Source organism: Pholcus phalangioides, unplaced genomic scaffold (genome assembly GCF_987345545.1).
Source record: "Pholcus phalangioides strain wild (caught in Gottingen) unplaced genomic scaffold, Ppha-v1.0 ptg000002l_1, whole genome shotgun sequence".
Classification (NCBI taxonomy): domain Eukaryota; kingdom Metazoa; phylum Arthropoda; class Arachnida; order Araneae; family Pholcidae; genus Pholcus; species Pholcus phalangioides.
The window spans coordinates 6,645,677-6,673,292 of NW_028301595.1; the positions used below are offsets into that span (position 1 = coordinate 6,645,677).

Sequence of the window (27,616 nt, forward strand, 5' to 3'; positions counted from 1 at the left end):
CATTCACATTTTTGCAGATTGGTCATCGTATGTTTATTTTAGCGTGGAAGTACTTATATTCGGAAGAATATAATTTTTATTTGGGCTAAATACATGAAATACTTTCGAGGGGGGGGGGAAAGAATGCGAAATACATTATCTTGTTCGCATGTGCTTGCTCAATATTTCTGAATAGATAGATTATCGTTATTATGTTATTGATATGGAAAAAAATGTTGAATTTTTATATTAAATTCATGATATATTTTCTTATGTATTTCCGAATGAGGCACACATCTATCCATTACGTTCAAATTGTAAATTGTTTTCCGTACTCTTCGACAAGCGAATGACTTTCTCTGTCCTTTGCAACCTATGTTTGCTCCTCTCCCCCATTTGTCTTCGAGGCAGGGCGTGTCGCCACTTCAGGATATTCCGCGTTTAATTGGAGTGTTCCTATAGGAAGATACAGCCAGAGGGGTTCCGCCTGTTAATAATCATCCGATTTTTTTTTCTCAAGCCCTCATTATTTTTATAATCACCAGATTGAAATCGTTGTTTATAAAAGAGAAATATCTAGAGCCCCCTCCCCCCGCTCTCTTTGTATTATTCGCTATGTGTTTGTGGAGTTTGTACATAATTTTCCCGAATTCTTTTGATGAGAAGCTTGTGGAAGAGGAGCGAATCGTACTTTTAATACTCCAACAAATTTTTCCTGGCTCGTGGGTGGTGGCTTTCATCCCTTTTTGATATTACAGCCGTTTTCTCTTATTTCTGTAATGACCTCAACAGACTGAATGACGTACAAAGTGGCCGAAATAATCTCGTGTACTCTGCAGACTTTTTGGATACACCTCAATTCCTGCATGGTTTTTATATCGGGTTTAGAGCACAAGGGGTATAAAACACATATACTTAACATTGCACTTATACCCTTACTGCTTTAGACCCCGTCATACAAAAAAAAAAAGCAATCCCTACCTCCGCCTCAAACTTCTCAAGTTTCACAATGCGAAGTTCATCGATACTTTTTTTTTTTTTTCAAGTATGGTAAATTCTTTCATATCTGAACATTTTTACATGCCTTTCAAAGACAGTGCCCGAAACATGCCCGGATTTCGCACCTCACGTGTTTGAGAACTGTCTAGAAATTGCTTGAACTTTCAGGTTGGTTACTTAAAATTGGCTATCGTTCTTTCGTAATTTTGGAAATTAGTGAATCCGAAATGCTTCATATTTTCTTGTCCTCTTTAAGTTTTTAATTTTCATTTCAATTAAACATAAATTCTTAATCGATAAAGTGCAATTAAAAGATAACTTTAAATGAGCTTTTTAATTCCTGTTGTATGTGGATTTCAATTTTTTTCTCTTTGGAACAGGTACTCACTCGCCTCATCTATACTTATTCCCATTTATGTTTTGCCAAGAAATACGTAGTACGTTTGTTTGGGGTTGATATTTTTTAATTCAAAATTATTCTATTGCTAAAACAAATTCATCTAAGAATTTCAAGAACTATCCATCCATATGTAATGGGAGAGATCATTGTTATTAAGAAAATGGGTGAGAAAATCTACGAAGTCCCATGTGTTATTTATTCGGTTCCGTGTTGGCGCTCAGTCATATACTCTCTTAGGTGTGGGAAGTTTTCAAATGTAGCAGTATGTAAATAAAAGGGGTGGGGATATGGAAGTACAGATCCGATGCTCTCTTCGCAAATCTAGTGCATACCATGTGGCTAGAACAGAACAGAAAGTAATGAGTGGAAGTTTTACCTTGAGGGGTGAATGAGGGATGAGTAGCTTGCATTTCGCCTCGGTTGAATTGACTCCACGCATCAACGAGCTAAAGGGTGAGAAGAAAAAAACTTCACTACCGTGTACATGTGAGAACTAGATTTGACGTTTGATTTGTGCTCGAATTTCTCGAACATCTGGCAACTTTTTGAAAAAAGAATATCATACTACCATTGGGAGTATTTTTGGATTCGATTTACTTTGTGGTAGAGATGTGAGGTGAGAATAAAAATTGAGCTGAAATGAAAAATTGAAAAAAAGCTGTATGTAAAAATTGGGGAATCGAGAATATTCATTTTTCTTTTAAATAATTTAAATTTTTTGACTAATTTTGTTTATATTGCGAAATATAAATCAGTTTTCATTACCTGAAACATTTACAACAAAACAATTTTTGGTGTAATCACCCCCAATGACAACTTTTAGTTCGAGAATATTCTCAATATTCTCTTGGTCATGATGAGAGGTTTTAAAAGTTTGGTTATGAAGGTTTTAGAAACCTTAAGATTAAAACCTTAAAAAAAATATTCTAAAATTAGATAAATTTTCAGAAATAAGTTAAAAACAAAAAGAATAAACCAAAGCTGATTGATAAAGGAAGCTATTCTTATATAATCATCTTCATTCGAAGAAGATGCGGAACTGTTGTTTTCTTCAATATACATACACTTATAAATAAATAACAGGACGACATCAAGATATTATGAGAATGTTCTCAAGTTATTTATAATAGAAATTCCTCCAGAGATATCCTCGAATATTTTCCTTGATGAGAATTTCTCGGAAATTTTACATCTCTACTTTGTGATAAATTCTGTGTAGACATTGCTTTTCTCCCCTTCCTTTGCGATCGATATTTTCGGTCATCATGCGTTATGGATGATGGATTTTAGGATTTTACCTAAAACAAACCAATAGGGAAAAATGATTAACATTATGGAAAAATCGATCAAAACGTGCACCTTTTGATACTCCGTGCATAGAGATTCTCCATGGTGGATTGCTGTACGTGCAGAACTTGCTTATCTTCTTTTTTTTTCAATTACTGGGCTTGGCAAATCCCACGCACCGGGTCGCCACAGCCAATAAAAAATTGAAATTTACGCCCGAGACCAACACAAAAACTTAAGAATTTGTCATCTATCAACATGGGGAAACAGCCATTAACTTCGAGAAGAGCAGAAAAAAAATTATTTTGAATCTTTTTCTTTGAAAAAAGAAATGTCTGACTCCTAAGAAATTGTAGACTTAATGCCTATAAATTTTTTTCTTCTTTTCCGGTTCCTCAAGATTTGGTTTAAGAGGTGTACCACCTCCTTATTCTTAGGGAGAGTTTTGTTTGAAATTAGGACTGGCTCTCGCGTTAGACGAAAAGGTTGTACATTCCAGGGTTGTTACTTAAACTTACATTTAGCGCAGTGTTTCCCAAAGTGGGCAATATCGCCCCCTGGTGGGCGATGGAATGGTCCAAGGGGGCGATAGAACCTACTTATTCAACATAGGTTCCTATGGGCTTACTCAAGTTGGGGGGCGATGACAGGGAAAAAATTTCTGAAGAAGGGGACGATGGAACAAAAAGTTTGGGAGACCATGATTTAGCGTAATAGGAGTTTTGTCGCTTCAAAAGCTATAAGTGTAGGATTATGCGAATTCTTAGTCCCAATATTATCTGCGCTATTCCTTGCACACTCCATAACATCGAGCATGGTATTATTCAATCGAACGCCTTTTTCACATTTTGATCTGATTTGTTTTTCTTCAAATTATATATTTTTTTTATCGAGGAATGAGAATTTTCAAGTTCCCTCTTGAATTTCGTGAAAAGGTTTATATGTAGTCAGACGTCGATATAATGTCATTCCTCGGGACCGAATAAAATGATTCCGAAAGCAGTATATGCTCCATTCCTTGATAGTGCTAATCGTCTCAAAAATTCAGCGTTATGAGCCAGAGGAATTGAATATAGACGTTATACCGTGGTCCATCGTGGTTACTTATATCCTGCAGTTATGGTAGTATTTCAATCTCCAGATTAATCATTCGAAGAACATCAAAGAATCACTGTATTTTAAACTTGTATAAGGAATCCCCCCCCCCTCTTTTGCCGAAAATTGGGTCTCAAAAATAGGGGGGTTTCGTATACATGTATAGCATTATTTATGTGTTAGCAAATTAACTAGCCTTGCTATTTAAGATACGAGTGACTCTGATGATGATAATGAACTGCATAGTTGATGTAGCTGATTGCGATGAGAGTGATGAAGAATTGAATGGTTTCTATGATGAATAAAAGCTATCTTTTTTTATATCTTGAAACACATCTTTGATGAAACTTTATTCCAGATTTTAAGTTCAAAAAATGAGGGTTCCTTATTTAATTCGCATTAAAGTACAGTATAAACCCTATATTGTACATTATGTTTGTGTTGCAGTTAGTTTTAAATGAAAATCGTGAATGGCTTTCTTGGAAAGCGTTTAAAGTTATTAATTTCTGTGTATTATCATTCAAATTTTTTTTAATGCGTTATAGTTGTTTTAAATTTGTATTTTAATGTCTGACTCGCCTTTTTTTTTTTTTTTTTTTTTTTGTGTCGTCGCTTCCTTTTAGGTCGGAGGTGGCTGGAAGAATCGGCATTCCTAGGAGTTATTATTATGCGTCATCCAACGCTGTTACTGGTGCTATGTGCCTCTTTAGTATTCAGGATAGCAGGTCAGTGCGCTTTTTCCTCCTTCCCTTGTAATTTTCCCCGTTATGTATGACTGCTTTATGCGAAACTCCTGAAATTTTGTAGGAACCAATATTAGGTTCTTTTGGATTAAAACTTTCCTCTTTCTGTTCCATCCGAAGAAGTTGTGTAATTCGTTCTGTTGAACGATGTGTGAATTTTAGTTTAGTTCTTCCTCCCCGTCCTGGGATTAGCCGTTTAATACGCATAGATATATTCTCTATACTGCCTTTTTTACTCTGTGCTTCAATCTCGAGGTCCTCTGGTGCTGTATTTATTACATGCTATCAAAACAAGAATTTCTTTGGTTTTGTGGCTATTGCATGGAAAAACAGTACCTATAGAACAAAATGCCGAGGGAAAGAAGTAACATCCTATTAGCGTTTATTCTACCTCTGTCCTATTGTAATTTTGGCTTCCGGCGCCCACATTTTCCGATTTTTTATGAATTTTTTTGTCCTTTCGCTTGCTTTTCTATGTGTCTCGTCGCACTATCGATGTGGAAATATTGAAGGAATCCTCCCTGCAGTTTTTCTGTAATCTGGGCGTGCGTACATGTGTAGGCGGGCTGCAGATTAGGGTGGGGGAGATTGGATAGCGTTTTGCCCGACTAGACTTCCGTTATAATGGCAGCCTGTAGTTGTTCGTTTACATACACTGTTGCTGATCGTTGACGTTATCTTTCTGACCTTCGCATACGATTGGATATGTATAGTATTAAGATCGCAAAAAAGGAATAAAGTAGTAATTCCGGCGTGTTTTCGTAATTTAGCCCATAATGAAAGTCTCGTACTTTTTTTTTTCATTTGATCATTTTTATCGCACCATGGTCATTTTCTGCATACGAGGGCTTAGACCGGGACCTACAATTTATTGCCGATTCCGAACGGCAGCCTTTTTCTTTATACCCACTGAGAGGTTAATGCGCTAACTCCTGGATGTGGAACTCCGGGGGCTAGCTATGTTTTTCTGTGGTCAGCTGGCCGTGTTTTCGTAATTTAGCCCATAAAAAAAAGTACACGACTGTCATCACATTAGGGGTTTTAATTGTATTTTTAGTGTTTGGATTGCGGGTGACAAGTCCAAGAACACTGAAGGGTGTTTGTTTTTCATTGATTAGTTTGACGATAACGTTGGATGTGTGTTATTCTGGCTGTTTGATAGTGATTAAACACTCTAGGTCTCCTCATTTCATTGTCTGGAATTAGTGTAATTTTTTCGCTGGTCTATAGAGAGGAAAAATCGATTGATATTTTTATTCTAATTCTAATCAATTTTTTTATAGACAGATTTTTTTTCGCGGGGGGAAAAACTGCTCAGAAAGAAACCTTACCATGTCATACAAGATGGGCGAATGAATACGAGAAAGATTAAAGGGGGAGAAGGAGGGAGAAGATGTGGTACTTTATACTCCATCAAGAAAAGGGATTAAAGATGGTTGTCCCCCCCCCCTTCCTTAGGGATAAAAAAAAATGAAAGCCAAGAACCTATAGGAGGGGTGAAAAAAGAAATGTGGCGCGTGGCGGGCCACGCGTGCCCCACGCGACAGCTGTGTGCTTTGCTCGACTTGGGGTTCTTCGCTACTATCATTGAAGATGCTGAAGAATATGTTGCAGTGACGGAGGAAAGGTGAGAGGTAGCTGGAAGCTTTTGCTAGCATCAGAAGGTAAGCTAGCCTTCCCCTCCATTATGCGCGTATATTTCTCTATTGTAGCCCCTCTTTTCTTCTCCATTCATTTCCTCACGTCTAAGCTCTGTTCATCGTGTGTCGGCCTGCTTACCAGCTGTTGCTTTCCCTTACCCCCATACCCTCTCTTGCTATATCGCAACATCCCACCAGTCAGGTTGGATGCGATGTCAACCATATGGACATAATGCGAGAATTGGAAAACTGGCGGGATCATATACAGTATATATATGGGAGAATATCACCACGCCGAAGAAGCGATTCCCTCATATTAAGATTATTTCGAGTAAAATTCGATAATTTAGATGCAATCATCAGAGAATCTTGTTATCGATCGGGTCTTTATTATTTCTTATTTCGATTACCTCGAATGTGCGATGTAATTGGGACCGAGCCACTCCAGTAAATTGAGATTTCCGTATTATCGAATATATAATCTTTTTCAAGAGGTCCCTAATCTAATAAAATTCTAATCTGCATTTTAAAACAGACGTATTGACAATTTGACCATTCTTTCCTTCACAGCTGTCACAAAGTTTTCCAGCAACATGCTTCGATGAGTCGAGATGTATTTGTTGCTTCAACTGGACTGCGACACACCTTTGTCATCTTTTGCTACCAGAGCTTATCGTAGACCGAAACCTACAGTTTAGAGCCGATTTTAAATGGTTGTAAAAAGGAACCAGCTTGGGATTCGATTTCATATCTTGCTTGTATGCTAATCACTCAGTTTGCCGTGTTTCAAGCAAGGTCTTTTGACGAAACACCAAAATGCACCGTTGTTGATAAGGGGTCATTCAAGTATTACGTCAGCATCGAAGGGGAGGGGTCCGGATTTGCGGACTTCTGATGACAAGGGGGGAAGTGGGGTTTGAAAGTTGCTTACGTCATCAACCACCCCTTTTTGAAGATATGAAATATTCTAAGCTGCTGACAAGGGGGGAGGGGGGGGGTCAGTGCTTTGCTGACTTTTGCTGACAAGGGGGGGGGGAGGGGGTCAAAAATGGCTGAAAATCTGCTTACGTAATACTTTAATGACCCCTAACTTACTTTCCTCACCTTCATTATTTTAATTTTCATCGGCAGGAGAATTTTGGACCAACAATAATTTCTTTATTACCAGAGAATAAAATCAATGCTAAGAAAACGGACGCCGGTTAAAACGAGGATCGGAACCAAAGGTCTTCAACCTTTTTCTTCTAGTTACGAGCATTGCCAGTAGCGATCATTAAAAGAAGAGCACCCCCCCTACGGCAAGTTTGACATACGAATGCATGAAATAAAAATGAGTTTAATCCTTGAATGCAATTTGTATAAGGCGTTTAGTCGAGACGTTGATTAAGTGCTCGAACACAGGCATAGAACACTATGGGTCTTTCAGGGATCACCGTGGTGGTTATGAGCAACAGGTTGAAGATGTCTGGTCTAAACCTTATGGAAACGTCTAACGAACACAAGTTCGTTCAGTCTTCCTTAAATATTGCTTTGTTTAATTCTGCAACAAAATCGGATGCCCTACCGCACCGTACTTTTCTTTCGTTTTAATTCCCTTGAACGGGTTTAAGTATGTTGAGTGTGTGGGGGTTTGGTTCAAGATCTCGAAATTTTATCATGTTCCTTTGCACACTTTTGTTTTATTGATATATCATGTCTGTCTTGCATACGTTACGTATGAACAATGTTTTTCTCGACCGTTTGACTCACGTTCGACTATACTGGTGTCGGTGTGTGTCGAATATTTTCGCAGACAGGAAATCGAACTGGAATACTTGGAGGTATAAACGCACGCGTGTCGCGGGCATGGCTTCCTTTCTTCAGTGGGTTGTGGATTTTTGTGATTTTAAGGGGAGGGGGGAATTGAAAATATAAAAATTGTAATAGGGAGGGTTGAAAGGCAGCGTGATTGTTGGTTTTTTTTCTTTTTCAAGAAGATTAAAATAAATGTAGAATTTTTCTCTTTCCGACTCGAGTCGGGGAGGATATGGAGACGAATGATACTTTCATTTCCTGTGGGTTAAATGCAGATGCTGTCTCAGTTTTCCAAAAAACTGTCTCTTTTTCCTGTCCCGAAGAAAAGGCGGCCGCTCGAGGCACGCTCTGCACGCGTGCACGCCAGGAAACCCCCCCCCCGAAGAAGGGATATCCAGCCCCCCCCCCCCCCGTTATGTCATAAGATTTTTTATTTTGAGTGGGGGAAGTTGTTTCTTTTGAGTTGCTAGAAAAATGATCTTTCAGAAAAGCCTTTCTTCCCTCCCTTTCCAACGATATCATTGAAAAATTTATTTTCACTTTTTCTGTAGAATACGTACTTGTGATGCTGAAGTCCCGCTTCTTTAGGAGATTCCTCCCCCCCCCCCTCCTTTTTCTCTCAAATTAATGGTTGGTTGATGGTTACTTTTTTCCTCATTTAATCTTCTGTTTAATGTCTCGATTCAAGACGCAGCCCCATTTATTTCTCTGAGTGCTACTAATTTAAGACCCTCCTTTAAAAAAAAAAATTAATTATAAATGTCGCTGCAACATATGCCTGTTAGTGTACATTATCCCTTCAAATGAAAATGTTTATACTTAGAAGGGTTTTATTTTGCTGTGAAAATTATTTATAAATATTTTCAGTGACTTCTTTTCCCTTATCTTCATGTATACAATCTTCAACTCGGTATCTCTTCCCCCCCCCCCTCCCTAGTTATGGCATGTCGAAAGGGGAAATATCATTTAAGTTAGTTCTCGAAACGTTTGTTTTGTACGATTTTTTCGAATCATTTTTCAGTTTTATAAATCTTGTCAGCTGTTGGAAATCATAAAGGAAGAGAAGTGGTTCATTTTAGTTCCATAAAGATCCTATGTGCAAGAATCGAGATTGCCCACATTTTTATAAGTCGTACCCTTGGGAAAGCGATTAGAATGCTTTATAATCCATGCTAACTGTGTCCGAGGCACTTCGGTGGCACTCCTTAAATATTGTGGGAATTACCGTTCTATTACTAATGTTCAACATAATTTCTTAACTAAAATAGCTCTCTTAGCCTCTAATCAATTCCACGACGTCAAAAGCCGTTTCATATTGTTTGAGACTCCATTTCTTATTTTTCAAAGTGTGTATTGTCCGGGGAAAATATATTTTAAAAATTGTGTATGTTTTTTTTTTTTTCACTCAAAATATTCATATATAGAATAGAATTCCAGCCCAGCTTCATGGCTGGGCTGGAAGAGATCTCCACAACGGGATAAGTCCAGTGGCAAAGTTCTGGCGTTCATTCATTGAGTCCCAAAGTGTGCATCGTAGCTCCCAGAGGCGTCGCTAAACTTTGTCAATATATGATGGATGGATTTGTTCATGCAGCATCTCTGATTATGCACTATTTATTGATTAATTAAATTGACTTCTTTACAATTCAATTGAAGAAAAAAAACGGGGGTGTATGGGATATGAAGGGGGGGTGGGGGGAGATTGATTTGGCGTAATTCAGTAGGGGGGGGGGTAGAGATTCATCTCTTCACTCCCTAGTCATCTTTCTTAGTTGATGAGGAATTGGAGGATGTGTTTCAGACAAAACCAGGAGAAGGGATAGTCATCCTGAAGACTGCCTAGTGTAGAATAGTCTCTCTCTCCATCAAAGTGCTCCCTCCACCACCCTCTTTTACCTTGAAAGTCAGGACCCTAAAAAATCCGTACGCGTGGGAGGCGTAATGAAAGTTGTCACCCTTTTTGCTGTTCCAACTTCTGACCTTACCACAGCTGTTCGCTATCTTTCTTTCTCCACGTGGATCACAACAACCATCACATTGCTTTTTTTTTTACATTTCGGTGTGTTTGCATGTGGGCGGCAGACATTACATCCGTCGAGAGGGATGTTTCAGCTTTCTTACCCCCCTCCCCCAAACAGCTAGCTGGTAATAACCTTGAACAGAAACGCCCACAATTTCGCCCCCCCCCTTTTTTTTCATTCTTGCATGGTTTATTAGGTTGGCTATTCCTAACTGAAAGTTAATGTAATGAAACTGACTTCAAGCTTATGTTTTGTTTGCAGCATGGGTGCATAAACTCCGGCGCCCGTGGCCAAACTGACCGATTCGAGAATTTTATCCGGCTCGCAGATCATTAAAAAAAAAAGTTGCATTAAAATAGTATGCAGAACGTGTAATTAAATGTAATGCGTATAAGAAGTACAATTAGGTAAGCTGTGAATATCAACACTCGCGAAGAGCTATAAAAGCCATTGAGATGTTGATGCCAATCGAGAGTTTTTTCTTCATTAATTTTTGTCGCTAATTCAGCTTTGGCAATTTCCACCTAATGAGAGGAAAGAAATATTTTTTCGCAATAATTCAATAAACGACAAAAAATTCTGACAACCGTCCGACTCCTATTTTTTATTTTGCCTGTGGTATGTGAAGTAGCTGCTGCCCTGTCGTTGGTGCACTAGTTAGATATGTTACCTTGTTTCATCATCTGGTGAAGATCCTTATTTCTTGCCTCTTCCGGTTGCGACGAAGTTTCTTTAAGGATCATAGAGGATACAGGCGGGAGGAGAAGGGGAGACAGGATCTTTTCTTGGTGAATTCTCCTTGGTAATATGGCCTTACATGATGGAAGTACCAAATGTGTTACATACCCCTAGAAGAGATGATGTCAACTTCCCCTTCTCGTGGTGTGGTCAGGAAAATTAGCAGAAAAAAAAAATTTTTTTAGAGGGGGCGAAGCCAACCTATTTTTTTTTTTCTATAATGCAACCAGTCCCCCGTACACACACGCGAAAAAACAAACTGCTAAATATAACTCATTTCTGCCACATTTGGTGATGCTGCTTCTACTTTGTTTCCTTCTTTTACCATCACGTTCATTTCGCTGACATGCGAATTACATGGCAATCTTGTTGCCGTACGCGACCTTGTTTTTAGAAAGCTAGGGGTCCTCAGTTGAAAGATTGCAAAATTATTATTTTTATGAAATGTGAGAAAACCTTGCGCACGTATAATAATTTGATACTTCAGTGTCAATGTTACTGTGTGGATTATGCTACTTCAGTGAGATTAAAACGATTTTCCGAGTGTTTATGGATATTCTTCCAAATAAAAGAATTGTTACAATTTTTTTATTATACCACGTGCAATTTTTTAATGTTTCCTCAAAGTAATCGCCTGATTTTTTGTGTGATTAATTCCGCAAAACAACCGTTATCAGAACGTTCAAAGTCCAGTGCGTGTTAGAGGAATGGTCGGAGTCTAACTAGCTCGTTTTTGTCGTGTGTTCGGGAGCAGCGGAGGTCGCAACTCTGAGGCACCGCGAAATGCGGTTATTACTGAAGTCCTGTTATGGCTACACCAATTTTCTTGGTAGAACGTGGTTTTCCAAATCTTTTCCTTGTTCCTTCGAGAGAATGATAGTCCATACCCACGCCTTTTCGTCGATACCTGAAAAGATACGAATCTGGACGCGCGCGCCTGGCTGAAGTTGGAGAAGAATAGCAGCAGCAACACCTGCCCTCTTGAGGTTATGGCCCCGATACGTGTCTCTTCGCCCGCTGCTCTCTTGTAGGTTTTTTATTTGCTCGAGGCGCCACGTTACCTTATAGCTAATCGAGGAGTTACATGTCATGCAGCGAAACTAGCGTAGGCGTGCAGATGGTCTGGTGGTGCGCTGGAATGATTGTGAGAATGCCCATTGTGATCGCTTGTTATTATTGAAAATCTCTGGTAATGTTTTCGACAAGTCCGCTACTGGTGTGATTCTGTCCGCTACTGTCTCCTTCGATTGCGTGCCGTGAACCATGACCACTGTTCGGCTTTGATTTCTGATTCTCCCGATCATTTCGCTCATGGGCTTCAATACCGGCACAACTAAAAAAACAAGTTTTGAGATAAATGGCTTTAAATTTTTCCTGATCCATTGACATACCATAGAATGCAAGTGACACTTCTGCCATTTGATGGTTAAATATTGAACTGTTCGGCATGCCGCATGTGTTGCTGGGATGAAGATTATTTTAAAATGTTGAAATAACATTGTCATTTAGGAGTTTTGCCGGTATTGAAGGCTCATGAGCGATTTGAGCTTCTCTCCTTGTACTTTTATGTGATCTGCGCAATATTTGACCTAGAACTCTCCCTGCTTTCAAAAGGGGGGTCTTCATTCAGCACATGAATATCTTTCTATCTGCTTATTTTTTCACGTTATTACTTGATTATTTAGTTTTATATGAACCGCCGCCACCCCCCCCCCCAAAAAAAAAAAAGAAACACTTAAAATCCATGATCTTAAGTTTTTCCCCCGAAAATTGTAATTCTCGTTAGCGGCATGTTGGGATGCAATTAATACATACTATGATGCTACATTGTGTTTTTGAAATTTCTCTGAGACATATTCTCGAAGATTCCCAAAAATCTCGCCAACGAATTGAATTTTCCGAATGCCACCTGAGTACACAAAAATCAAGGATCTTAATGGGACGCGAAGATTCAAGTTTATTGATGGCGTCGACCGCTGTTCTCCATCCAGTGATTGTGGCGATATTATCGACGACTGGTCGATATTGTTGTGGAGGGAGAAATAAAAGAATGACCGAAGATCTTTTAATTTTCATTTCCCCTCTCGACATTCGAAGCACGGCTAAAAAGGCTCAAGCAGCCCGACCGCAACAGAATGTGAAATTTGACGGCTGCCCTTCTTCGTAGGCCTTGTTTTGCCTTCCGAGTAGGGAGGAGGAGGAAAGGACTCGTGCCTCCTGCATGCGCGAACCCATTGTTCCACCCGTTCGATTATTATGAGAAGACTGACGATGATATGTTTTTGGAGGTGATTTTCCCTTCGTCCTTTGCCCCCAGGTGTTGTTCATCGGGACCTTCCACCTTTTGCCTTTTCTACCTACGGCCTTTCCATATCTAGATGCGGCTTGCTTTCTTTCTCCTAGGCTGTTTCTTCTTATTTTGGTAGAATTCTGCCTGTGAAGGGAGGGAAGGAAGTTTTTTTCCCGATCTTCGTTACCGAAGACTTTTTTTCTTTTTAAGCCAGGTGGCAAGATCCCAGATTGAAAACCAGGTGCGCGTTGATTTGTTGTTAAATATATGTACGCGTGCGTCGCTTGCGCCTTACCGTTATTGAAGGCAAACTTTACAAAAGCTGGGGTAAGAGACGCACGTCCTTTTCTTCAAACATCGTCGTAGTTTTACAGGAAGAATGGGAAGGAAGGGAGAAAAATATAAAATACTGTATTGCATGCAGCCTCGGAGACAGAAAAGTCTTCGATGACGACTGCCGATGTGAAGTTGCGATGTATAATTCAACCTTTTAAGAGGTCCACTCTTTATTTCTCTGAAAACTGATCCTTTAATAGGGGTGCTCTAGGTAATGCTGTATATGATTCTGTGTTTATACTATTAGTATTGAAAACGTAACCAATGTGATTTTTCTTGATGTAAAATTCATCTAGAAGTCGGAAATACATGTTCTTACCCGATCGAACTCAACATAATAAAAAATTTCGCAAGTTATTGCAAGCCTTACATTCATACAAATGTCTACAATCCTGTGCTACGGACCATCGATAGTTAGCTTATCGTTTTTCACCAAAAGTCATTCTCAATTTGGCCTTCCGATTTATTCTATTCATTCCCTTTTGCCTGCCGTGAAACAATTTCATTTCACAGATGCAAATCAAAGGGGCAACTCCTCTGAGCTATAAAATTAAATGCAGTAGATCCCGTTTATAGCGTTTCTCAAAAACCTCATGGAACTTTGTAAGCGGGTAATGCTTTAAACTGGATATTTCGATGAGTATTAGAGTTGGGACCACGAAAATAAGTCGTGCAGAGCGGTAAAACGTTTTAAGTGGGAATTTTATAAGCGGGATCATCTGTAATAACCAAATTGTGAAGATTTATACTCCCTCGAAGTCGAAGAGAAAACAAGACCGTTTCCTCTCACCAAAAAATAGCCCACAAGACAGGAAGCTGTAAGAACTGAAAAAGAACTGAAGTCCCAATGGAAAAACTCCAGACCAGGGAAAAAGTGGCCTAAAAGGAAGTTGTCCTTCTGAAATCTTTTTACTGTAAATGGTTTTCGAAAATGGGTAAAAGGGAGGGCATTGTACTACAGTACATAGGAAATATTTTAGAGAAATACAATTGTGATACTGTATTGCTACTAGTGTGGGAATCGTTCTGCAAAAATACATGAATTTTCGTGCCGTTCATAGAATTCCCCCGTTATAAAAATTGATTTTCCCACGGTAATGGAACTCTGGAATTTGCCAATTCTGTTTTCTCACGAATATTCCTTCCATACAGGGTTGGAAAAAAGGCTGCCTTTTCCGATGATTAGCATTGGATTTATTTTTATTATTCTCAGTAGGCGCGTGTATAACGACTCAACCGTATGTCTATCCATAACACTTGTTAATTATGTAATTCGATGCGCGATTGCACACACCGTGCTCCGGTGTTATTGGTGTACACGCGCTTTAGCGTGAACGCGGCTGCACTGGATACGGTCAACTTAGTTCGAATTCTTCTTTCACGCCCCCCCCCCTTCTTTGACAAAACTAGTAATGTTATCATAATGATATGGGTATAGGCCTACTATATATATATATATTATTATTAAAGCCAGACAAATTTCGTAGAAATCGTAAATTTCTTTTTTACTTCGTCCGGTTGGATATCAATTCGGCGCAGCCAAAAAAAAACGTGCAATTTTTTTCTGCCTTTCTAGAAATGGATATGATTTACGAACGCGATGGGAGAACACGACAGGACGACGCTATCTACTACAGATGGCTGATATTTGCAGCAGCGCTACTTTTATTATATTATTCAACCTCTGCTGTGATAGTAAAAATAGCCGGGCTTGCAGTGCGAGGTCGAACCGCGCGGAAATTAAGTCGTAGAATTGCTAAACGCGCCTCGTTAGGGCATGATTTGCTGCATTTCGAGATATAAATGGGGGAAGGGAGGGAACACATACTTCCTTTGCATCATCGGTGTTGTCAAAACGATGTCCGCCACTGAATTGTTATCGCTGTCGTGTGAGCATTGATGACTGGCTAAAAAAAAAATTTTTTTTTTGGTTGTTGGCATTCGTGGCACGACTTGAGAGGTGGCCTCCCTTCGTGCTGCCCTTAACAACAACGGTTACGCCGTAATAAAACGCTCTGCAAACCCCAGAATGACGTGTACATCACACGGTATTTATTTATTAACATGAAACTTTTGCGTTGAGATTGGCACTTGGAATAAAGGAACGGATTTGAGAGGCGATTCGAAGAGTGGCTACGCGGCGTTGTCCTGTTACTTTTTTTTTACTAGAAAGTACGATAGTTGGCTTTGGTCTCGACTCTATGGAAATTGCGATGATCGAGATGTAATCCGTTATGAAGTCCAGACTCGGGAGGATGATGATCCGGCTGTCTCCAATTCGTGGTCAAACAGCGACTGAGTTGAAAGAAATCGGGTTAAAGTGTTGTTGTCTTAGCTATGGGTGAGTAGATCGAATACTTTGATGAACTTTCCTGCTACGAAAGTGGTTATCGTATTGCGAAAGCGCCGAATACCGAAAAAAAGAAAGGTTGAATTATATGTTCGAGTCTATTTAGCGTCCACTCTCTCAACCCTGCCCGTCTCCCTCGGACCCTTGATCTGCATTGGAGCCTCCGGGTTAGTGCCCCGTGGCTGGCACAATGGAAAGGAAATGGTGATCCGCACATACAGCCAGCCGCCGTACGTATGCATGTCCGCTCATAGGGATTAGTGTTTCAGGTGTAGTTGTGCTGCTGCTGCTCTTGGGAAGCCGTCCCTTTTTTTTGCTGTTTTCCACCCAGTGTTTTTCATATTTCCTGTGTGTTGCTCCTCATTTCTCTTCCTCTCCCCCCCCCCCAATTCAAGTTATCTGTCCGAAATGCTTTTCTCTATCTCTTTGTACTTGTGGGAATATGTCGCGGAGCGATGCTACTCGTACCTGACGCTCTGTCAAATGTTATGGTCCACGATGTGTCGTGATCCGAAAATTCGCATTTTCAGATTTTTCTACGTTTTAAGTTGGAGGCCTAGCGGAGAGTCATTTCTGTATATGGCATAGGCGTCCCATGCTAGATACTCGATTTTTCACTCGCAAAGTAGTAAGAAACCCCGTTCGATGACATTTCTCTGAGACGAAAGCCTAAATTAGGGCTACTAGAAATGCCCTCTATCACCCCGGTCTACACGAAATCGAGCCAAATAAAAAGCTCGTCCAAATTGGGACAAAAATGTGACAACAAAGTACCCGTGACGTATTCTACACCTTTCTGCTAGACAAATTTAATTGCAATTAGATTTTTATTTTGGCAATTGAAACATGAACCTTCGACATTCCAATCAATATTCATATTATATATCCAGTTATAAAATCTAATCTCTTTTGTTATTGTTGCTCTATCGAATTTCACTATCGAAAACACTGGGTTTGATTCTATCGAAAATAATTGCGAATTCGACAACGTCATTCTTCGCTTATTCACAGACGCACTCGGATTCGTACGAAACCAGATTTTTGCATCTACAGCCCTAGAATAATTCCTCCGCCATCATAATCATCCTCCGCGCTTCTTGACCCCCTTCATCCACCTTTCGTCCATCCCCCTCAACATCCACTTCGTTACACATACACAACAGCGCACCATTTCCATGCACTACTGTATTAAGCGAGGTAAGACAATGCTTTTAAACGGCAGAATATAACTTTACGCGTGCACGAGATCAAGAACTGCAGTCAGTCACGCGATTCTGGATACTCGCTGCCTCAGGGAAGTTTGATCGCGCGCACCAAGTGATGCTTGGACGGGTAGGTAGATGGATGCTTTTGAAGCGGTCACAAACCTTTACTTTTTTTTTTCTGCTGCCGCCTACCACCCTCCACGCGTGTCCAACAGCCCTATCTCTATCTCCGAGAATCATTGGCTATGGACTGGAAATCCTCAACAATTAAGGATACCAGCTCAGTGTAAAAAAAAGCCAGGTGGTCGGTCGATGGTTTTGCAGCTTCGTATGTCGAAATTCCGTGTTGAAGAAATACCTCAGTCGGTGGTTTTTTTTTTTTTCTCCCAAGTAAATGAAATAATATTTTTCTCCATAATCGTCGAAAGTGATTATTCTGAATTCGCAATAAAAACTTTGGTCGGACTCTTTTCGTCTTATTTAGACGTTAACGATGCGCCATTGAAATTGCAGTAAATTAGGTGAAAGCGACGCGAGCACTGCAACTAATTTCTTACAACATTCCTGAAAATTATCGGTAATGCGTCATTTTCCATATTTATTTTATTCGCTGGTACAACGTAGGCCTACTGATTGACCTTGGATACTCAAAAATTGTGCCTTTTAATAGAACACACATCCTAGGAACCAGGGGGGAGCCGTGCACAGGGGGGAAGGTTGCTGGGGCGACCCCAAGCCGACCAAAAAGTAGAAGAAGAACTAATTTCGGTGAAAAAAAATGAAATATCGAAATAAAATATTTTTTATTTAATGCTTTATATGCTGTACTAACCGATTTCTGTTAGTTTAAATGTACACTGCTGGCCACCGTAAATGCAACACCCTGAAGGAAGCATGCAAATAATATGAAATTTACAACATGCATTAGCGGAGGTGAGATATGCAAATGATTAGAATTTCAGCGCAGACGCACTTCACGCGCGCCTGTGGCGCCACTTCAAAGCGCTATTTAAGGCTTGGAGATTTCGACGATTTGAAGTACGCAATAGTGTTTTTCTTGTGGTTTTTTCAAAAAAAACGATCAATTATGCCTCGTAGAAAACAGCGATCATCTTTTGATCAAGTATCCGGGTTCGACAGAGGAAGGATAGTGGCCTACCGAGATTGTGGATTATCTTTCAGGGAAATCGGTAGTCGTGTTGGACGAAACCAAACAACTGTAATGCGGATATGTGATCGTTGGATGCAGGAGGCTACGACGGACCGACGTGTTCGACCGCATCCACCTCAGTGTACCACTTCACGTGATGACAGGCGTATTGTGCGTATGGCAGTGACGGATCGCTCAGCCACATCACCAACCATAGCACAGCACATTCAGTCTGTACCGCATCATCCAGTGTCTGCGCGTACCATTCGACGCCGTTTACAGCAGAGTGGTCTGTCCGCAAGACGTCCATTGCTTCGTCTACCCTTGACGCAGAACCACAGATGTCTCCGCCGCCAATGGTGCGATGAAAGAAGGATGTGGACGGCACAATGGAATGAAATTGTCTTTACTGATGAGTCACGCTTCTGTCTGCAACACCACGATGGTCGGATTCGAGTCTGGAGACACCGTGGAGAGAGGATGCTGAACAGCTGCGTTATGCACCGCCACACTGGTCCTGCACCGGGTATTATGGTATGGGGCGGTATTGGATATCACTCTCGCACTCCTCTAGTACGCATTGCCGGTACTTTAAAAAGCCAGCGCTACATCTCCGAGGTGTTGGAGCCAGTTGTCCTTCCTTACCTTCAGGGCTTGCCCACAGCCATATTTCAACAGGATAATGCGCCACCACACGTGGCACGCATTGTCCAAAGGTTCTTCGTCAATCGCCAGATTGAATTGCTTCCCTGGCCAGCTCGCTCTCCGGATCTTTCACCGATAGAAAACATGTGGTCCATGGTTGCTGAACGATTGACCCAGATTACATCCCCAGCTGCCACACCAGATCAACTTTGACAACGCGTGGAAGCTGCTTGGTCTGCTGTACCCCAAGAACACATCCAAAGTCTCTTTGAATCAATGCCGAGGCGTGTGGCAGCGGTGATCTCCAACAATGGCGGCTACTCTGGCTACTGATTTTGGCAGGAACCACACTTCACAGAAGTCTATAAATTTAATCATTTGATGCTTGGTCAACATGTTATCTACAAAATAAATATTGTTGCGATATCTCTTGTCTTTCTTGGTGTTGCAATTTGGGTGGCCAGCAGTGTATTTTGAAGGGTTTGTTAGTAACTCAAAATTTTCGCGAATAAAATTTTTGTGTCACCCATCCCCCCAAAGGTCGATCCTGCGTATTCCCCTGTTAAGAACCCAAGGTGGTCATTTGCGATCATGGATTTACATGTAATGGACGTATTTAAGTGCGTTGGAAGTGTTTCAGATGTTTGTTTTGCGTATGTAACGGATTTTTTCAAGCTGAATATCCGTGTTTTTGTTTTGATGCAGCGAAGTTCTTTGTGGCTCATGCGGTCAGTCACACCGAGGGATAAATTAGGAAGAATAGGCTCCATCAGCTCGCATCTGGTAAAAAATATGGTATCCATTCTGTTAACTGAAGGTTCTACCGCCCCCTCCCCACTTTTCGCATTTACGTAAAATATACAAAATTTACGTTTCCTGTGCAAACCGTAACTGGCATGTCGGAAACGCGGCATGTCGCGTGCACAAATTGTAGGTAATACGGTAGATATTGGGGGGTATATATGTGTAAGTTTTTTTTTTTTCACGGTATTTCGGGAGGGAAAGAAAAGATTGAACTACTCGTAAGCGAATGTAATGCGGGGTCATAATTTGCTCAAGTACCGTTAATACCAGTTAATTAAGCAAAGCCGATACCTCGCTTTTGTGAAAGGAAACCCGGGTTTGGGGGTATGAACAATCCAACCCTCCCTTGTCATTGAATGCAGTCGCGTGGCATCAAACCTTCTTGGCCCTCCCCGCACTTTCGTGCTTGTTCATGGAAAGTTTATTACCGCCATAATAACCGCTGTATGGATGGGCGCAGGTGATAGGTGACGTGACGGAGCTTTTGTGTCTGTGGCTGCGATTGAGTCTTTAGGATAATTTTTTTTTTGAATCGGGGCCGGGGGATCTAGTCCTGTGACTATTAAGATGATGAAAGAGGGATTTCGTAATGCGAAGGTATATTTCTCCTATTGGTACCGTAGTGAATATAGTTAGATCGGCCGTATGTTGGACAGGTGGAAGTTAAAGGAATATCCATTCGTTTGGCCTTGCCACACGTGATGGCATTAAAATCCAGGGACCATGCTTTGGCGTGCAGTTACTCCGCATCTGGTTATGTATGATGCGTAAAGCCTGAGCACAATTGGCAATTTCGACCATTTTCACGAGGGAAAAAAAATGAAGTAGGTGCTCTCTGAAGGGCTATCTTCCAAACATACAAGTCAGTTATATACATTCGGGAACGTTTCTTATTCACCACTACCATTATCGAGGTATCAACTCTCAGAAGGGCCGGCTTTCTGAGATATCGAAGTGGTCTTTTTAGAGATATAACTTCTACGAATTAAAAAATCGAGATCATCAGCTAGGGCTGTAACTGGGATTTTTACCACCCCCACTTCTTCAAAATTCGATAATTTTATAACGGTGTTCTTTGTTTCACCTAAAATTTCCGCCCTCGGCAGTTCCCTCTCCGCCTCCTTTACTTCCGGCTCTGGCATCAGTCGATAAAAATTTAAAGTTGAGTTCAAGGGAATGTCATAATATCGACGTATAAATTTATTTTTTCGCCCCTTGGACTGAAAATGTCAGAATTTTTTCATAACATATTTCATATACCCCAGTAGGTCTAGCAAATAAATTATGTTCTAGAATCTCAGCAAAAGGAATTGATTGTATCATCTATTTTCAAATTCACCAGCTTGTTTTTGTGTGTGCGTGTGTCTTCCACAATGAAATGGAGGGGGGGGGGCTAATAACACAGCTCTAACCCCCCGGGAAATCAACTTTATATAGGCCTACGTATTTTTATTATTTTATACGATAAATTTTTATTTCAAATTCGGGACATAGACGTAAACTTGTATCCTGGGCACGAGTCCCCCTCCCCAATATTTTCAATAACTTTATGCCTATTACAAGGGAACCTATTAAAAAGTCCTGATCTGGGAGCAGCGGATATCCACGGATGTGGATAACCATGTCCATATAAGTGTCATATGAATAAATATACTTGCCTACTACTACGGAATTTCTGTAGTTTCTACGGATTTCTACCATAAAATATGGAACTACGGTGAATCGTAAAAAGCTACAGAAGTCTAGTTGTTTTAGAAACTTCTTTTGTTCAAGGTTTTCTTTGAATTCTATTATCATATCGACTACAAAATGACATCACGCAAGAACCGCATCTCTAAAGAGCAAATGTCACAAGAATAATTATCAAAATAATTACAAATAAATCGATTGACATAAAAGTTGCAGTTTGCATCAAGGTAACTTAACATGGCTTAGAATTCTTTTTGATAACTAAAAGAAAATTCAAATTTCACTCACAGATTGAACGAAAACCTCGACATCTATATATCTAAAATTGATTTTCTGTGTGCGTGATGTTTTCTACACAAATCTACAATTTCATACCAGTCTTTGCCAAATTTTGTAAGTTGACCTTTTTGGTGCACATATTGCAAATGTGCCATAGGATAAAAATAAACTGTCCAGCAACAATGACTTTTGGAATGTCTACTTTGGTTAACTTGGTTCCCAATCTGGTCTGTCACTTTCATTAATCCTCCCTGTATATGAAGAAAACTCGGGCAGGCAGTGCCAAGTATTACTGCTAGTTGATATAGAATGTTCTAATAAAAATATAAGAATTTAAATTCACAATTTTTTTTCTAAAAAAAGTTGAAAAAAATTGATTTGAATTTAAAAATATAAAATAAATAAAAACAATGGGGGGAGGAACTGGCCCCTCCTAAAAAAAATTATTCGAAAAAAATAAGTTCGGGAAATTTTTGTTTTGAAAATAACTTTTTCAGGATTTTCGTAGAAATTTTTTTTTCTGCCCCACCCAGGGATGAACATTGCCACTACAGAGAAGCTTGGTTCCAACGTTGTCATTTATATGAATTAATGGTTTTTGTTTTCTTTTTCTCTTTCAATAGTTTTTTTTTTTTTTCTGTTTATATTAGACTGATTTTTCATTGTTTCTGTTGTACAGGAGCGTGTTCTTCGCGGTCGACGCCGAGGCCACGCCCTCCTTCACCCACAGTACGGCCGAACATCACATTCCAGACGTACGCTTGTCCGGAGGCCTATGCCAAGTGGTATTGCCTTAATGGTGCAACATGTTTCTCCGTCAAAATCGGAGAATCTATACTCTACAATTGCGAGTAAGTAGTGCCGGCCGTTGTATTGTAATTATGGACCGAAAATTACCTTTATGAATAGAGTTGGCCCTCGCCTTACACGATTAAGTGGTGTTCCGCGAAATAATCACGTAGACTCTACGCGTAGAGAGTGAGTTAAATTTGACAAAGTGAGTTAAATTTGACAGCGGAGTTTCTTCAGAATTTATGAAAAAACAAACTCAACTCCCAGCAGCAAAAAATTTTTGTAATTAAATTAATTGTTCAATACTATATAATATTAATCTTGAAAATTTACTTGAATGAATTTGATTAAATTTTTTTTACTTCCAACTGTCCGCATTTAAAATAAGAAATAGACTGGTTTGCAGAACTAGTGGATCTTTGCTGTCCTGTAGATACTGGAATGATGATAGACAACTTTTTTTTAATGAAACAGTCATAATTCAACTTATAGATAGCATTCTTGTTTCTGCCATAAATATTGCATCAAGGCAGAGAATTCTGAGAATAGAAATACAAGGCCACAACAGGCAAAATACCCAATGAGGTGGCTGAAAAAAAGATGCCCATAACAAATATGGATGTCATATATTTCTAAAATACAGCAACCAATTAAAAATGCAATTACAAAAACTGGAAACAGTATATATACACATGATAAAATATTATACAATGCCCATAAAGTATATTTATGGTTGTCTTACTCCTGTTATTATATCCTTTGCGAATGTAACAATTGTAATCTCATTTAGACTATTTTCTGTGATTGCAATTTTGATGGCATTGTCAATGTTATTAAAAGATGTTTATAAGTGATCTGTGGTGAGAGTTGGATTTGAGCATTTCATCCAAATTTGTCTCATTTACATTCTCAAATCTAACATTTCATCATTGTAATTATGTTATACCTATAATTTGCAAGCTCATTTTCAAATTCAAATCAAATCAAACTACAAGCCAAATTACACAGAATGTGATTTTCTTTAAAATAACTTTTCAAAATCGTATAAAGTGAGGCATAATCTGAATTTTGTTTATTTAGAAAAGTTAATTATTTTATTTATTTGTATACATACATATACAACATACATATATATATATATATATACATGTATGTATAAATCTCTTTATAATGCACCATTTGTTGGTTATAGAAATTCACAGAGCTATCTATCCATGTTCAGTTTGAAGTTTCAGGTACTTAACATTTTAAAATTTTTTTCCAGGTGTGCCGATGGGTATGTAGGGCAGAGATGTGAATTCAAAGATTTAGAGGGTTCTTACTTAGGTAAGTGAGAGTATTTATTTTTTTCACGTGTGTGTGCATGTAGTGTTTGTACTGATGCTTATAGAATTCTAGTCTATATCTAAATTTAGTTTTTACTTATCTTTATTTTATTTTCATTCAATTCTTAGCATCAAGACAGCAAGTGATGATAGAGACCGCCAGTATAGCTGGAGGAGTCACCCTTCTAATTTTAATTATAGTTATATTATCGGTGGCAGTCTATGTACATTACAAGTGAGTAATTTTTGTTTCCTATAAGGAATTGTTACTTATCATGTAGTAGCTATTTTTTCTCTCTCCCTATTTTCATGCCAAATTCCGTGTATAATGAAGATTGATCGTGAAGTTTTTCTCAGTTTAATTTATGAGAACATTTCCTCAACCATGCTGATGATCGATGCGATTCATATTTTAGTGCCACAAAAGTTTGTACTATTTCAATAGATAGATAGATAGATAGAACCGCTCACAGCCCCGGACTGATGCAAAGCACCTTACTTCCGTTACCTCAAAAGAGGCAGAGTTGTGTCGGAAAAGTTAGCAAAGATTTATAGTGGTGGCTCCCCTTGCCCCGTGCTCGCAAGTTTCGAATTACTCGCGTCGTTCTCCCCATGAAGACAGCCATCAACTCGATGCAACGTACAAGCCATTTGACTAAAATGGGTGACTGAATCCAATGACTAGGGAGAAAAATTGCACGTGCGTACTATTTCAATAACTTTTGTCAAATGTTTGAAATTCAATTTTATCACGAGGGTTAGTAGATACTAAGAACAAAACATGACAAATTGATTTGACTAAAATCAATCTTTCTTTAGAAATGTAATCCAATGGCTGAAAATTATGAACACAAATATTTTTATTCTTAATTTTCTATCTTGAACATGGATTGCAGCTTCAATATTGTAAAAGCTCTATGCTAATAACCCCTTAATTTGTTAATTTTTTTTTTCATTGATTTATTTTTGCATTGGTGATATTTAATTTTTCCCTCCTTTATTTTTAGGAGGCGGAGAAAAGAGAGGATGCAGCCTCGTCAAGTGTTACAAGCTTATCAACCCTTTGGCAGTTTCAGGGAGTCAGAAACAAATGGACATTCGAGACCACTCAGAACAACAGTAAGTAGAAGGAAGAAATTTTCTTGCTTAGAATGATTCACAGCACATCTCATAAAACATGATCACATTCAATTATTTATTTATTCACCAAGTAAAACTGCATGAATGTGTTCAAAATTCTGCCTGTGTGGTTGCCAAAACAATAAATGCACAGTGGAATGCAGTTGTAACACACCTTGGATTTTTCTTAGTCTATCCACTTTATGAGACAAAATAAATTAATTCCACATTTTTAGTTTGAGGGAAAATTTTGACACTGCAAATGTTTTGAATTGTGTGTTGATTTATCAGAAAACTTGCATTCCACTATCAACTTCAGACTTGAGTGAACTGAGTTAGATGATTTTCTATTTTCAAAATTATCAACAAATTCAAGCATAATTTGCAAAACATCACCAAATTGATTCCGAGGGGGAACAATCATGATGTGATTAGTAAGAACTGTCTGGTGAGTTAGAGCACACCATATTTAACCAAACTAGGCTGATTTTCAAGAAGCTAAAAGTGAAAAACTTTCCAGCTATTTAGAAGTAAACTCAGTGACTACGTCAATTTTTTTTTTTTTTTGAAGATGGTTATGTGGTCAGGACTTCATACCATAAATCAAAAGTTATTGCCAATCTTGATTTTAAAAAAAGTTTTAAAACGATGTTAGTATTATTGGGAATGCACCCGGTCTGCCATTCTTAATTTGATCCATGGGCGAAAGTTGCTTTGTTGCCTTATCTCTAAACACCAGCAACTTATTGTAATGTGCCAAAGAATTATGATAGAAGTTTGAGTTGCACTACTTTTGATATCCATTTGTGCCAGTTTGAAGAACACTCATTTATATTAAGGGACATTGCAGCATGTGGTAGGGAATAATGGAGAGAGAAAAAGGACTACGTCATCATATAAGTTTGTTAAACATTTTATGAAGTCTTATCAACATCGAAATCACATTGTTCCCCATTTTGTAATACAATATCTAGTATGATTTGTTATTTTCATTGCATTTTTTTACCCAAAAATATGTTTTTATAAACTTTTGCTCCCTATTAATTAATATTTGTACAAAAAAATGATACTCTGACTTGCATGCTTGTTGTTGGGCTGAATAATCATGATAACTTCTGTTCTATGCATTGCTGTGTTTGTCGCATAGACTCGACGTGTGGACTGACCTATTGCATATAGCTGAGAAACTTTTAACTACAAGCTAAAGTATCATGTAGCTAAAGCTTATGCCAGGAGTGCTTAACCATTATTTTTGGAGGTCAGATATGTCAGTAGTATTAGATTAATACTTTAATGACATTCATCTTTCTCTGACCAGGTGAAACTCTTTTTATGGATCATGGGTTGTGCACCTCTCCCATTCCCTCCAGAGCCACTATCAGTACTTTAACAAGATTACTGAACTTTTTTCTTTATCAAACACATGATATTATGGATTTATGGTGTGTCACATTTAGTTAAATATGTTTTATTTAATTCTTTTCAGGATCCGGAAAGTGGCCGGAAGAACCACGGGGAGGCAATAGCATCAGCACTTCTGAGTTCTTCAAACAGGTCTAGGACTGTTCAGTGACGAGAAACCTAGTTCCCAGTGTGTGACTTACATATTTAATTTTTAATAACAAGTATGGCGCTCTATTCAGCCCTGCTCACGATGGCCGTCATGAGTGGAAGATTTGACATTTTGACGGTGATCTACAGTTTGAGGCCAAATACTTGATTCCCCATGACGAGAGATATGTCTGCCTGTGAGAAGAAAAAAGTCAGTTTTCGATTTTTGTGTGGTAAAAAGAAGCCTGTGCTCGCATCTGAACTATTTCGACAAGAGAGATTAGAACAGATGCTGGAAAAGCGATGCACACAAATCCAGTTTAAAGACATTGATTTTTTTTAAATGAACAAATTAAATAACGAGTGTGAATTTCAACGCCATTATCCGGTGCCTTCTCGACTGCCATGGGTGGGAAATATAAAACACGAAACTCTTTTATATTGTGATTCTTCTTTATATTCGCCGAAAGAAAAAAACCGTTGAGAAGAAGAAAGGGAAAAAGAAGCTGGTTCTTATTTTTGTTCTTTTTGCATATTCGCTGATGTATGTAGTTTAACGGCTCTGCATAAGATGTCCTCCGTTTACTTTATATTTGTGTGTTTTATTTATTCAAACTTCTTAGCATTAACTATTTGTTTTTTTTTTCTCTCTCTCCCCCATTCCTTTATATTTTTGGGTTTAAATTCTCTCAGTGGCAGCTTCCTAACAATACGGCACTATAACGATTTTGCAGCTAGTATGTGGGGGAAATGAAGGGGGCGACGAGGTTTATAAAGAAATATTGTACAAGTAGCTTTTTTAAACTTTGCATTTCACAGTCGATGACAGGAAGTAAATTATTTTCGTTCATGTATAATTCATAGTTTTTGATATTTCGAGACATTTTAAAATGAGCTAAGTAACGGATCCCAAGTCTGTGAGAAATGTATGTGTTTCTTGTAAGAGCATAATTGCAATCAAACTAACTACCTCTCTATGTTTTATATAACAGATTTTTTGCTAGAACTTTTACAGCATTGATAAGTTTTTTTCTTGCTATCTTTTCTTTTGTATGTGAACGTGCCTTAGAACATATGTTTAGTTTTTCTGATTTAACTACAGCTTTTTGTTTCTTCTGTCTGCATTTGAAAATTAACTAAAGACAATGAAAAACAAAAGGCTTTTTTATATACAGTAAAACTCCTCTTAACGGACACCCTTCAGGTGCGATCACCCTCCCCCCCCCCTCTTCTATGGCCAAATAATAATTTCCCCTTATATAATAGAAGAAGTATGCATTTCAAACCCCTAATTAACAATCACCTGTATTTTGTTGTCCTGCCGTGTCCGCAAAAGAGCGGTTTTACTGTAATTGGAACTTCCATATGGAGTAGGTCAAACATTT

The 27,616-nt window shown here is 38.9% G+C and overlaps 1 protein-coding gene across 2 annotated transcripts in view; it reads left to right on the forward strand.

Annotated features, from left to right (window-relative positions):
* Positions 1–26,877, forward strand: part of LOC149089148 (uncharacterized) — a 127,726-nt gene extending 100,849 nt beyond the window's left edge. For both annotated transcript variants that reach the window (XM_089237571.1, XM_089237563.1), the window contains 6 exons: positions 4,384–4,485; positions 22,124–22,295; positions 23,501–23,562; positions 23,691–23,796; positions 24,569–24,680; positions 26,167–26,877. In XM_089237571.1, coding sequence (XP_089093697.1) covers positions 4,384–4,485; positions 22,124–22,295; positions 23,501–23,562; positions 23,691–23,796; positions 24,569–24,680; positions 26,167–26,253 — 641 coding nt within the window. In that variant the 3' untranslated portion in view covers positions 26,254–26,877. The remainder of the gene's footprint in view (positions 1–4,383; positions 4,486–22,123; positions 22,296–23,500; positions 23,563–23,690; positions 23,797–24,568; positions 24,681–26,166) is intronic.
* The last annotated feature ends 739 nt before the right edge of the window (positions 26,878–27,616 follow it).